Source organism: Ursus maritimus (genome assembly GCF_017311325.1).
Source record: "Ursus maritimus isolate PB19 chromosome X unlocalized genomic scaffold, ASM1731132v1 scaffold_X1, whole genome shotgun sequence".
NCBI lineage: Eukaryota > Metazoa > Chordata > Mammalia > Carnivora > Ursidae > Ursus > Ursus maritimus.
The window spans coordinates 840,401-854,543 of NW_024423319.1; the positions used below are offsets into that span (position 1 = coordinate 840,401).

Here is a 14,143-nt window from a genome sequence, read left to right on the forward strand (position 1 = left end):
TATTTTTTCAGGAGCCCCAATTTCAGATTGCAGCTCACTAACCTTCATCAAATACAGCAAAAAGTAGTACAAATTCATGCAAGATCTGTGTCCTTTCTTTGGCCAGACTCCCTGAAAAAGAAGTGAGAACATTTATCTTCTACTGAGAATCCTATTATAGGAAATCAACACTAGGAGGAGACATCACTTCATCTGCTGCTTTGTCTCTTGGCCTTCTGTTAACTTTACCATAGTATTGCTTCTTTGGTGTCAGATGTCCTATACCAGTGCTTCTAAAACTATTTGGGGTAAACGACTTTTTTTCATTTCAATTTTGCTGCAGACCAGTACTTATGTAAAATACAAGAAAAATGTTTTTTTTTCATTAAAAAATGAATTACTCAAAAAAATGAAATTAAAGAAACATGCAAAATATAAGCCCATATAATCATATTTCATACATATATGCATTTATTCAGAACAACACAAAAGAGAAATATTGCAAAAACTGTAAATACTGTTCTTGGAATATAGGCAATTAAATATAGATAATTTCTATTATGCTTTTAACTTTTTTTACTTTTGCCAAGTATTATGACCAAAATAACAATGATCAATATTAAACACCTATAATCATACTTTAAGTGAATACTATGTATACCAATATTTCAAATTGTTAATGTTACACTCATCTATGGAACATAAGAACTAGGATGATTGGTAGGGGAAGAAAGGGATAAAGAAAGGGGGGGTAAACAGAAGGGGGAATGAAGCATGAGAGACTATGGACTATGAGAAACAAACTGAGGGCCTTAGAGGGGAGGGGGGTGGGGGATTGGGATAGACCGGTGATGGGTAGTAAGGAGGGCACGTATTGCATGGTGCACTGGGTGTTATATGCAACTAATGAATCATCGAGCTTTACATCGGAAACCGGGGATATACTGTATGGTGACTAACATAATATAATAAAAAATCATTAAAAAAATTGTTAATGTTACAAATGAACTTGTTTCATGCTTTAATTATTGAATTTGTCGGTTGTCTTTCTTTTTTTGTTGTTGGTTGTCTTTCTTAGCATTATATTTCTTCATTTGATTGGGAAATTTTCTTTCTTTTTTTTTTATTATATTATGTTAGTCACCATACAGTACATCCCTGGTTTTTGATGTAAAGTTCAATGATTCATTAGTTGTGTATAACACCCAGTGCACCATGCAATACGTGCCCTCCTTACTACCCATCACCAGCCTATCCCAATCCCCCACCCCCCTCCCCTCTAAGGCCCTCAGTTTGTTTCTCATAGTCCATAGTCTCTCATGCTTCATTCCCCCTTCTGTTTACCCCCCCTTTCTTTATCCCTTTCTTCCCCTACCAATCATCCTAGTTCTTATGTTCCATAGATGAGTGTAACATTAACAATTTGAAATATTGGTATACATAGTATTCACTTAAAGTATGATTATAGGTGTTTAATATTGATCATTGTTATTTTGGTCATAATACTTGGCAAAAGTAAAAAAAGTTAAAAGCATAATAGAAATTATCTATATTTAATTGCCTATATTCCAAGAACAGTATTTACAGTTTTTGCAATATTTCTCTTTTGTGTTGTTCTGAATAAATGCATATATGTATGAAATATGATTATATGGGCTTATATTTTGCATGTTTCTTTAATTTCATTTTTTTGAGTAATTCATTTTTTAATGAAAAAAAAACATTTTTCTTGTATTTTACATAAGTACTGGTCTGCAGCAAAATTGAAATGAAAAAAAGTCGTTTACCCCAAATAGTTTTAGAAGCACTGGTATAGGACATCTGACACCAAAGAAGCAATACTATGGTAAAGTTAACAGAAGGCCAAGAGACAAAGCAGCAGATGAAGTGATGTCTCCTCCTAGTGTTGATTTCCTATAATAGGATTCTCAGTAGAAGATAAATGTTCTCACTTCTTTTTCAGGGAGTCTGGCCAAAGAAAGGACACAGATCTTGCATGAATTTGTACTACTTTTTGCTGTATTTGATGAAGGTTAGTGAGCTGCAATCTGAAATTGGGGCTCCTGAAAAAATAGAATATATTAATTTAATCTGGTATTTGAGAATGAGGGCTGCTATTGTCCAGAGGAAGTGATTATAGAAAGATCATAACCTACTGTTCAGGAATGAAGGGGATGGGGATGAAACTGAATTTCAAGAAAAAAATACAGCCTGAGTTCCATTGGGAGCTATCAGGTAAGAAGATAGAGGAGCTAGGTAACAGGCTGGGCTCATCTCCCTCATTAAATCCATTAACAAAGACCTTTAGCTCTAATTTTTAAATTCTTTCTCTTATCATTTTCAGAAAATTTTATTTATTTTTTAATTTAAATTTTAAAAAGATTTTTAGTTGAAGTATAGTTGACATATTAGTTTCAGGTGTACAGAATAGTGATTTGATTATATACATTATGAAATGCTCACCATAAGTATATTGCAGTAGTATTGACTATATTCCCTAGGCTGTACTTTCATCCCTGTGACTTACTTATTTTATAACTGGAAATTTGTACCTCCTTAACCCCCTTCACCTATTTGCACATCCCCCAACCCCCCCCCCCGCCGTCAACCACCAATTTTTTCTCTGTGTTTGTGGGTTTGTTTCTGCTTTGTTTTGATTTTTAGATTCTACGTAAAAGTGAAGCAATACATTATTTCTCTTTCTCTGACTTATTTCACTTAACAAAAGTGAAATACTCTTTAGGTCCATTCATGTTGCTTCAAATGGCCAGATCTCATTCTTTTTTATGGCATATATATACACACACATACCACCTGTTCTTTATCCATTCATCTATGGATGGACACTTGGGCTGCTTCCATATCTTGGCTATTGTAAATAATGCTGCAGTTAACATAGGGGTGCATATATCCCATTGAATTAGTGGTTTTGTATTTTGGGGGTAAGTACCCAGAAGTGGAATTACTGGATCATAGGGTAGTTCTATTTTTAACTTTTCGAGGACCCTCCATACTGTTTTCCACAGTGGCTGCACCAGTTTGCATTCCCAAAAATAGTGCACAAGGCTTCCTTTTTCTCCACACCTAGCCAACACCTGTTATCTCTTGTCTTTTTGATACTAGCCATTTTTGAGTAACGTGAGGTGGTATCTCATTGCAGTTTTGATTTGTATTTCCCTGACGATTAGTAATTTAGTTGAGCATCTTTTCATGTGTCTTTTTAAGACAAATTTTTAAAATATGAATATTTAAGGAGTACAACGTGATTTGATATAAAAAAGATAATGGTTACTATAGTCAAGCTAATCAACATATCTGTCTCCTCACATAGTTACTATTTTGTGTGTGTGATGAGTGCTCCTATATATAACCTACTCCCTTAGCGTATTTTCAGTGTTCAGTACAGTAGTATTAACCGTAGTTATCACACCTGTATAGTAGATCCCTGGAACTTACTCATCTTAAAACTGGTGCAGTTGGTTGAGTGTCCAAGTCTTGGCTTCATCTCAGGTCATGATCTCAGGGTTGTGAGATTGAACGTCTGTGTCGGGCTCCATGCTCAGCAGGGGGTCTGCTTGAAGATTCTCTCCCTCTCTCTCTTCCCCTCCCCCTCTCTCTAAAAAATAAATCTTTAAAAAGGTACTGAAAGTTTGTACTCTTTAGACAACAATTCCCCATTCCCCCCACCCCTCTGCTCCTGGCAACCAGCATTCTACCATGTGCTTCTATTTGGCAAGTTACTTAACCTCTCTGTGTCTCAGTTTCCTATTGAAAATTGAAATAGTAGTACTTTCTTCATAGGATAGTTGTGGGGATTAAGTACATGATTTAAATAAGGTAACTTAGAACGTTATGTGGTGCAGAGTAGGTCCTCACTCCTAATATAATCTGCCACCTCCTCCTCCTAATATAATCATTATATACACAACAACATGATCATCTTCTCTCCCATCTTATCCTCCCACACTGCCTCTTCTGAATTGAGGACCCCATCATCTCTCTCCTGACTAGTCTCCCTATCTTTTCCTGTCCCCTGACACTCCATTATTGTTGATGACCTGTCTAGCCTCACTCTGCTCCTCTTCCTGCCTCATTGTACAGGAAAAAAAACTTAAGTTTTTCCTTCTCCTTCCAGTCTGGGTTGGATGCCTCTTTATATGTTTCTACGGCACCTGGAGTTTCCTCCTTATCACACTAAATCACCATTGCCTGCTTCTTTGGTTTTATATCCCTTTCCCTTCAAATAAAGTGAAGTTCCTTCTCGTCTCTGCATCTGTGTTAGCTGTTCTAATCTCTGTTACATTAGTCCTCACTCTGTTATAATTGTCAGCTTCTCTATTCAAGCTAAATTGTAAGCACATTAAAGGCAGAGACTGTGTTTTCTCTGTCCTCAGTGCTTAGCACTCAACGGTGCTCAGTAAATATGTTTGGATGAATGAATGAATGATTAGTAGATGAACAGATAAAGGAACTTATGAGAACTCCCCAAAGGCTGGGTGCTTCAGAAACTTTCAGCATTAGCTGCCAGTCCTTTACACAAAGGGATAACTTCAGGGAGATGGCTGTCCCATAATAATATTAACAGTGCTTTCATTGTTATTAATTTCATGGAGGAGGTTGGTGGAAAGCTTTCAGGTTCTTGAGTTTTCATTACTACAATCTGAATGAAGCAATTAGAAGGGGGCAGGGACTGAGAGCCTTTTTCCAAAATGATTTTCATCTGTTCCCTTTTAAATGAGTCAATGAATGAATAGAATGAAATCCTCGTGGCACAAACTAACCAATATTCTCCCTTCTAGTTATCATTTGCCATCATCCCTTCCCATCTACTGTCATGGACAAATATAGGGAGAAATAATCAATTTGAGCAAGAAATGTCTGCCTTTTGGAAATTGTCTTCTGCCTTTCTCTTACTAACTTTGAGGGCAAGTCATCCATGCCTACTGTGCTGACAGAAATGCTTAAGGTGTGAGCAGTCTTTGCCCCATGGGAGGGATGGAAGGAGGGAGGAAGGGTGATTCATGAGACAGACACTTAGCTGGCCCTATATTTGCCTCTTCTCTCAACAGGGAAAAGTTGGCACTCAGAAACAAATGAGTCTTTGGGTCCTGCATCTGCTCAGGTCCAGCATGAAATGCACACAGTCAATGGCTATGTAAACAGGTCTCTGCCAGGTAGGTGCACACCTGCTCAAGTATCCTCAGGGTCAGGGCACCTGGGTGGCTCAGTCAGTTAACCATCTGGCTCTTGGTTTCAGCTCAGGTCATGATCTCAGGGTCATGAGATGGAACCCTGCTTTGTGCACTGCCCTCAATGGGGAGTCTGCTTAAGATCCTCCCCCCAACCCCTTCCTCCGTGCATGCTCTCTCATGCTGTCTCTCAAATAAATAAATAAAATCTTTTTAAAAAAATCCTCAGGGTCTTCTGCATTCACCACTAGAGCTCTCTTTTCTGGTTCTCCTCAGACAGCTCTGTATCCCAAGGAAAGCCCACTGAATTCTGGCCTCTCGTGTGGTCTTAAACTGGAGTGGCTGATTCTTCTTCCAGTCACCTAAAACTGAAGGCCTGCCCATGTACACAGAACTCACAGATTTCTCTTTCCTTTTGCTTAAATATAGGTGGGCAGTCAAGGATGAACAAATATTTAAGGGAAACCTGAACCATGAAAGGGATAGGCAAGATAAACAAAAAAATAATAATAATCCCAGAGGAAAAAGAGATAATACTTAGAAGAAAACTTGTCAAAAGGTCTACTTAGTATTTTCATAAAGATTCAAGAAGATACTGCATCAATAAAGTAATAATATGATTCTGTGAAACAGAAACAATCGAACCAAGAGTATGCTCACAAAAGTTAGGAATATGAATGTCAAAATAGAAACTCAATAGAAGGTAGTTAGAATAGAGAAAATCTCCCAGAAAGTAAAACAAAAATAGATTTGGAATACATTTTAAAACGGATTTTAAAAATCAAAGAAATGATAGAAGAAAGTGTTAAGGATGAAAATATTAGAGTCTTCATATTCAAATTTCCCAGCAGGATAAATAAAAAAAGATCCCCACACAAAATTATGATTGTGAAATTTCAGAGAACAAAGAGAAGATGTTACAGCTTTCCCCTGGGAGAAACAGGTCCCATACAAAGACATGAGAACTAAATTGGCAATACCATTCAGAGCTTTCTAGGCCTTAATAGTGTTTGGACTTGAGACAGACGAGATAATGGTAGCTAGCTTGTATTAAGATGCTGGGGTTAGTAATGATGGTGAAAAAATATGTATATTTGAAAGCTTCAGGAGTCAAAATATGATACAGCTGTGCCCTAGTAGTTAACAGTGTGAGATCTAAACATACAGCTGCTTGGGTGCCAATTTGAGCAAGTTAATTAACCTCTCTGGGTATCGGTTTCCTCTCCTGATAACAATAGTTTCTACATTCATATAGTTACTGGAGGTGAATGAGTTAAAACTTGTAAAATAGTTTGGACAGTGCTTGATATAAAACAAGTGCTCAGTAAATATTAGTATTATTAATTATATTGCCATAATTAGTGTCAGACTGGATTTAAGAAGTGAGAGTGGTGAGAAGAATAACTCTCACTTGCATAATTTTGATATTTTTCAAAGAGAAAATATTTACTAAGAAGAGAATAAGCCTAGGCCTGAGTCCTAGGTGATCCGTCATTTAATGAAGGGTCAGGAAAGCAGGGAGAAGGAACTATCTAAACAATAGGGGAACAAAACCCAGAGAGGTATTGGCATAGAGGTCAAGGGAGGAAGAGAATCTCAAGAAGGAATGAGTGGTCACCAGGTGCAGATGATTGAAAAGTGTCCATTGGATTTAACAGCACAGCACTCATTGGTGACCTTGGCAAGAGCTATTGGTTTGGCAGTACCCCAGCATCCTTGGAAAGTCAGTAAAAAAATTTGAAGGTCAGTTTGTCCATCCTATCCTAGAAAGTGTTTTCCATTTCAAATTCTCTACTTCTTGACCATAACTGTCTTATTCCTATGTTATAGGTCTGACTGGATGTCACAAGAGATCAATCTATTGGCATGTGATTGGAATGGGCACCACCCCTGAAGTGCACTCAGTTTTTCTTGAAGGTCACACATTTCTTGTGAGGAATCATCGCCAGGCCTCCCTAGAGATCTCACCAATAACTTTCCTTACTGCTCAGACATCCCTGATGGACCTTGGCCAGTTTCTACTGTTTTGTCATATCCCTTCTCACCAACATGGTAATGTCTGTTGATCTTAAAAATGAGTATCATAAATATTCATTTCTTCTTTTACTGTCCACTGTCCAGTATAAGATTTTATCTTGAATGTAAGAGGGCTTGAGCGTTAGTAGTGCTGGTGAATTTTTAGTTTAAATGACTATGATAGTGGAGGGGAGACATTTTAGGGACTAATGAGGTGGTGAAAGTGGGGAGGACAGTATATCGTTGGTTTCCTGGCTGGATACCATTACTTAGGCTTTAATAATATGGAGAGAGGGATTGTAGGTCATAGCTGAAGAGATGGATTTTTTTAAAGATTTTATTTGTTTGACACAGAGAGAGTACAAGCAGGGGGAGCGGCAGAGGGAGAGGGAGAAGCAGGCTCCCCGCCAAGGAGGGAGCCCAATGTGGGGCTCGATCCCAGGACCCTGGGATCATGTCCTGAGCGGAAGGCAGACGCTTAATGACTCAGCCACCCAGGCGCCCCTGAAGAGATGGTTTATGAGAAACTTACGGAAATAAAAAAAGCCCAACATTGCCTAGGTTCTAATCATAAGGGCTGCAGGCTAGCAGTAGTGATGCCCAGAGCAATAAATAGCAAAGAAAAGAGGATATGGCAGTACTCACTGTGAAAGACCACACTACTGCTCTACATGGAGGCACTCCATCAATACCGGCAAGGAGATGAGAGACATGGGAAATACAGAGCCTGTCAGGGATAGCAGACAATGTGGGAGTGGAATTGGTGAGCATATGTGAAACACCACGTGAGGTTTTCAAAGACTCCTTAATGAGGACTTTGCAAAGGGTTAAAGGTCCTGTCTGAGCAAGTTGGGACAATAATACTTCCGGTTTCAAATTATTGTTAATGTGACTTCATTTGTAACTAGACTAAAAATTCATATAACATGATCATCCCACCCCCATTTTCCTTCTTGTATATTTACTCTACTAACTCTTAACATTGGATAAATCTAACATCCATCTTTGTCTTCTCCTCCGTTGTGGCCCATGAGGGTTGTTGGAGAAACATGTTGAGGAGGCCTAATCTTTGTGTCTAACCACACTTGTTTGCTCTAGCACTCTTGTATTACCCCCTCTTCAGATTCCTTGCTTGCCTTGGAGAAGAGATTTGATCTTGCCATGTATCCACTATTTCCCCGTTATGTTCTATGAGTGACCTTGTTTATACTCCTCTGTAGTGATGAAGAATAGGGACCTCTCTTCCTCATCTGTTACATAATATTTATGAGACTTTTGACAAGATGTTAGGGGACAAACAAAATTGATCCTATAGGTTTACTTGTGTGCAGGTTAGTTGTTACCCAGTTTGAGGAGTTTATTTTATGTTTTGTTTTATTATTTTGACTTTTTCCCACTGATTTTAATCCTCATTTTTCAGAAAAATGCTTTGTCTTATTGGACCACAGACAAAACCTTTTATTTTTAGATCTAGAATGGACCGCAGACTAGTTGTTTGCTGCTCCTGAAATCTACCATATTCCCCATCATCTAGTAAATACGTCTGCCCTTCTTAGTATTGATTTTCAAAATAGCCCTATAGCATACATTGGGTGGGAATTATTACTATCCACATATTATAAAGCCAAAGATGAGATTGAGATTGTTGAATAGACTTGCTGTAGGCCTTACAACTAGTCACAGGCAGACATGCTCTAAAAATATATAACATATATCTCCTTAACTCTAAGTTGTACCTTTTCATGTTTTTATGAACTTGGAATGTCTTAAAATTTATATCTACACTGACATTTTTCCTAATAAACTTATTAAATCAACGGTCTGTATCATAATCCGATGGAGTACATATAGAAATCATTAGGTAACTGGCAGAATGGGGAGTTGGTCTGACCTAGGCATCCAAATGCTGAAAATATAATTAGGAAATTGGAGAATGATAAGTTCAGAGCCAGTTCCAGAAGGGAAATATTCATACATCTTATAAGAGCAAATGAGTGAGTCTTGAAAAATGGATAAAACATATACTGGAGGAGAATCAGGCAGAAGGGAAATGGTGAGTGCAAAGATCATAGGAAGAAACCAGCAAGTGCCAGCTACAGGGAAGGTAATCCCTATAGGAGAGTGGCAAGATAAGGGTATTGGTGTGGGGGCAGGGAACACTTAGGAGAGGGTCTTGAAGGCCTAATGAGAGACAATGAAGTTGTAGAAGTTAAGGCAAGTCTTATAGGAATCTGACATTGTTTGGTTTGTCTGACCCCAGGTGGTATGGAAGCTTATGTCAAAGTAGATAGCTGCCCAGAGGAACCCCAACTACGGATGAAAAATAATGAAGAAGACGAAGATTATGATGATGATCTTTATGACTCTGACATGGATGTGGTTAACTTTGATGATGACAACTCTTCTCCCTTTATCCAAATCCGCTCAGTTGCCAAGAAGCATCCTAAAACTTGGGTCCACTATATTGCTGCTGAAGAGGAGGACTGGGACTATGCTCCCTCAGGCCCCAATGCCAATGATAGGTAAGCACTTTTAAGCTCTTGATGTGAACTCTTCCACATTTTTAAAAGGTTATTCCCAATTATTCAAAACAACAAATCTTCAAGCCATGTTTATGGTTAGGTACAGATATGGAATCAAATAATAGGTAGCCTTACTAACATAGCTAAGCATCAGGGATACTTGTATTTTTCTCATGCCTTTCCATCGATTAAATCATTTCAGCTGTTTTAGAACTGGATTTAAGCCACATGTCCTCTACCTAGAATTCTCCATCCCAACATCTCATCTATTTGTGTCTCATGCAGAAGTTACAAAAATTTGTATTTGAACAATGGTCCTCAGCGGATTGGTAGGAAGTACAAAAAAGTCCGATTTATGGCATACACAGATGAAACATTTAAGACTCGTGAAGCTATTCAGTATGAATCAGGAATCCTGGGACCTTTACTTTATGGAGAAGTTGGAGACACACTGTTGGTAAGTTGAGGAAGAGAAATAAGGTTGGGTAATTATGAAGACAAAGTCTGGAGAATTTTGAGTTTCTAAAAGCTTCATAATTCAGTCTTATGTTCCAATGGATGTGATCTTCTAAAAATTATAAATGTTATACAAATAATATAGGTTATAAATTTGTTTTAAAAATGCGAGTATATAGAATACAAATTTAATGCCACCTATTAAACCTGTCACCCCTTTGAAACACTCATTACACAGTCTTTGATACATATCCTTATATAGTTTTTCCCACTAATTATATAGTACAGGAATCAGCAGACTATGGCCTGTGAGCCTAATTTGGTTCATAGTGTGTTTTTGGACAGGTGTGAACTTAGAAGGATTTTACCTTTTCATTTTTTTAAAGGTTTTATTTATTTATTTGAGAGTGTGAGCAAATAAGAGAGAGTATGAGCGGCAGGGAGGAGCCGAAGGGCAAGGAGAAGCAGACTCCCCACTGAACTGGAATCCCCACACAGGGCTCAATCCTGGCATAAATCCCAGGACCCCAAGATCGTGACCTGAGCTGAAGGCATATGCTTAACCCACTGAGCCACCCAGGCACCCTGGATTTTATCTTTTTAAAGAGTTGTAAAGAAAAAAATAATAATAATAAGACAAACATGCGACAGAGACTAGATATGGCTATATGGCTCACAAAGTCTAGAACATTTACTGTCTGGCCCTTTCCAGAAAATGTTTGCTGACCCCTGATATAGGATAAGTATTAAGAAGGCTTATGCTGGGGCGCCTGGGTGGCTCAGTCATTAAGCGTCTGTCTTCAGCTCAGGGAGTGATCCCAGAGTCCTGGGATCGAGCCCCGCATCAGGCTCCTCCGCTGGGAGCCTGCTTCTTCCTCTCCCACTCCCCCTGCTTGTGTTCCCTCTCTCGCTGGCTGTCTCTCTCTCTGTGTCAAATAAATAAATAAAATCTTAAAAAAAAAAAAAAGAAGGCTTATGCTGCAAAGAATAGGATACTCAGTAAGCCGGGGTTTAAAAAAAAATAGGGGTTTATTTTTTCACAAGTGATTTGGAATTAGATGGTTGTTTGTGTCAACTCAACTGCTCAAAAATGTGAAAGAGTGTTGAGCAGAACACCATGAACCTATTACAGGTTCCCCTGTGTCAGAGGAGGACTCCAACTACATTACATGCCAACCACTAGGAATAGAAGTCCAAATACTTCTGCCCACAGCATCTTGGTAGCAGAGTCACCAAGGAAAACACAAGGCAATCAAGCCCTGGGTGGAACAATGCTTCTACTTACATAGAGAAGAGACAGGGCAAGGTCAGCTCCAATAGTGTGCAGCCAGCGCAGGGCAGTTGGCCTCTGTGTATCCCTCTTGTGCTGAGACAGAAGGATCCCAGCTTCTCCCTCAGGGAGTATGAAATACTGAAAGCTGAGGGCATGCCTGAGGGCAACTGATGCCCATGCTTAAGCAGAACAAAGGAGCACCCACTGAGACTGAGACAGGGAGAGATGCTCCCACACGAGGTGATAAGCTTGCCATAGGCTGTGTGGGCTCTTTAGCTCCTGGTAAAGAGGGGTCTCAGGCCCAAGGCGCATTCTTACATGGCCAAGCAGATGTCCAAAGACTGTGCACGTAAGACTGCCTTTCCCAATGTGGAGTTTTGTTAGATATTGCTGAAGTGCCTTCAGCAATTCTGCCCTAATTTATACCCTCGCCAAGAGTGTCTGAGTATCCTTTCCCCCACATGATTGACAATATATATTATAAGCCTTCAGAAAATTTTCCAATTTGATGAGCCAAGTATTTATATGTCTTCATTTGCATTTCCCTGATTAGTAGTGAAACTGCATATTGTTTCATGTTTGTTCACTATTTACATGACACCCTCTGCAAATTGCCTGAAATTTTGTCCAGTTTTCTGTTAAGATGGTTGTCTCTTGCTTACATCTTTGTAAAAGGCTTTATGCAGTGTGGATATTGGCACATTGTTATTTTTCAAATATGTTTCTCAGTCTGTCACTTGTACTGTTGTACAAAGATCTTTATACAGTCAAGATCTTTTTTATTTTTGAAGATTTTATTTATTTATTTGACAGAGAGAGAGCATGAGCAGGGGGGAGAAGGAAGGGGAGAGAGAGAAGCAGACTCCCTGCTGAGCAGGAAGCATGATGTGAGGCTTGATCCCAGGACCCTGCGATCATGGCCTGAGCCAAAGGTAGATGCTTAACCAACTGAGCCACCCAGGCGCCCCTCCAGTCAAGATATTTTATCAGTCTTTTTATTTATATTTTTCTGGATACTTTTCATTTATGATTTCTGCCTTGGAATGTCTTCATCACCCCAGATTATAAAAATAGTCTATTATATTTTATTCTTTATACTTTTACAGTTTTATTTTTACAAGAAGGATTTTAATTGCTCTGGAAGTTACTTTTGGTTGTAGTGTATAGTGTCAAATAAGGATTTCCCCAAATGAGTGCTAACTGGGCCAATTGACCTTTTCTTCACTAGTTTAAAAATGCCTTCTTTATTATATACTAAATTGCTAAAATCTGTTTTCTTTAATTGATCTGTTACCATACTGTTTTGATGACTGCAACCTTGTCCTGTGTTTTGATATTTGTAGAGCAAGTTTTCCCTGATTGTACTTCTTCAACATTTTAATTAGCTATTCTTGTATAATTTTTCTTCATAAATTTTATTTACCTATTTTTGAATTATCCAGTAAAAATAATTCAAAAGGCAAAATATATATATAGTGAAAGACAAATTTTCCCCCTCCCAGGCTTCTTTTTTTTTAATGATTTTTTATTATATTATGTTAGTCCCCATACAGTACATCCCCGGTTTCCGATGTAAGGCTCGATGATTCATTAGTTGCGTATAACACCCAGTACACCATGCAATACGTGCCCTCCTTACTACCCATCACCAGTCTATCCCATTCCCCCACCCCCCTCCCCTCTGAAGCCCTCAGTTTGTTTCTCAGAGTCCATAGTCTCTCATGCTTCATTCCGCCTTCTGATTACCCCCCCTTTCTATATCCCTTTCTTCTATCGATCTTTCTAGTTCTTATGTTCCATAGGTGAGAGAAACCATATGATAATTGTCTTTCTCCACACTCTTGTCCTTCTCCCAGCAGTGGCTTGTTATTCATTGTTCAGTTCATCGTGGGAACAAGGGAGTCCTTGGCTTTCCCATTCCAGGTCCAATTTTAGGCAGGCCTTCTTGAGCTGAGTGTTGGGGTTGGGGCCTTCTCAACATTCTTGTCCGTCCCCCCAACCCATGACAACGAAATTCTGCTTTGTAACAGTAGTGGTCTTGGATGGGAAAGAATTCCCTGTGCTTCAACCAACAGCAGCCCCTGCTTTGCATAGGTGCAGGATCCTGGGACTGAGAAGGCTTCCTACCCTTCCTTCCAGAAGCAGGAGTCTTTGCTTCTACTTTTGTCTCAGAACTGGTGGGTTTTTGCCTGGGACCTGGGAATGGGAATATATCTTACCTCTCCTCCAGTGGCTTTAGGCTTTGGCCTCCTATAAGTGAGAGGTCTGAGAAGTGAGCAGGATTTCATGTGCTTCCTTGAGGAGAGCTCTCTTTGTCTCCTGTTCCATTCCGTCTTTCTCCCGAGCACCCAGAAGAGTTTGTGAATGAGTGAAGACTACCTCATGTCAGAGGCTCTCAGGTGTGTTGCACTGTCACTTTAACCCAAACTTAGCCTTTAAGAATTAGTTTAAACTTCAGCTACTTGCTCCTTGTTTACTTGTAAGATATCTGTCTCTTCTCCCTGTGCTTTCTTTTCTTTTCCTTGTGTGTGTGTGTGTGTGTGTGTGTGTGTGTGTTTCCTGCCTGTGCTTTCAAAGCAAACCTGTTCACGTGTCCCTACTCTCTGGTTGGAATTTGCCACTCTTTAGAATTCAGTTCATTTATTGGTAGTGTCATTTGCAAATACCGTCTCCCATTCTGTGGGTTGCCTCTTAGTTTTGTTGACTGT

General features: G+C 39.1%; 1 protein-coding gene across 7 annotated transcripts in view; it reads left to right on the forward strand.

Moving 5' to 3' along the window:
* The window catches only part of F8 (coagulation factor VIII), a 132,167-nt gene that overhangs the window by 38,348 nt on the left and 79,676 nt on the right, over positions 1–14,143 (forward strand). For all 7 annotated transcript variants that reach the window (XR_005833981.1, XR_005833984.1, XR_005833983.1 and 4 more), the window contains exons 5-9: positions 1,943–2,011; positions 5,049–5,153; positions 6,999–7,220; positions 9,445–9,706; positions 9,992–10,163. Coding sequence is in view for 3 of the 7 variants with exons in the window: in XM_040626611.1 (XP_040482545.1) it covers positions 1,943–2,011; positions 5,049–5,153; positions 6,999–7,220; positions 9,445–9,706; positions 9,992–10,163 (830 nt within the window). In the remaining 4 variants the exon portion in view is untranslated. The remainder of the gene's footprint in view (positions 1–1,942; positions 2,012–5,048; positions 5,154–6,998; positions 7,221–9,444; positions 9,707–9,991; positions 10,164–14,143) is intronic.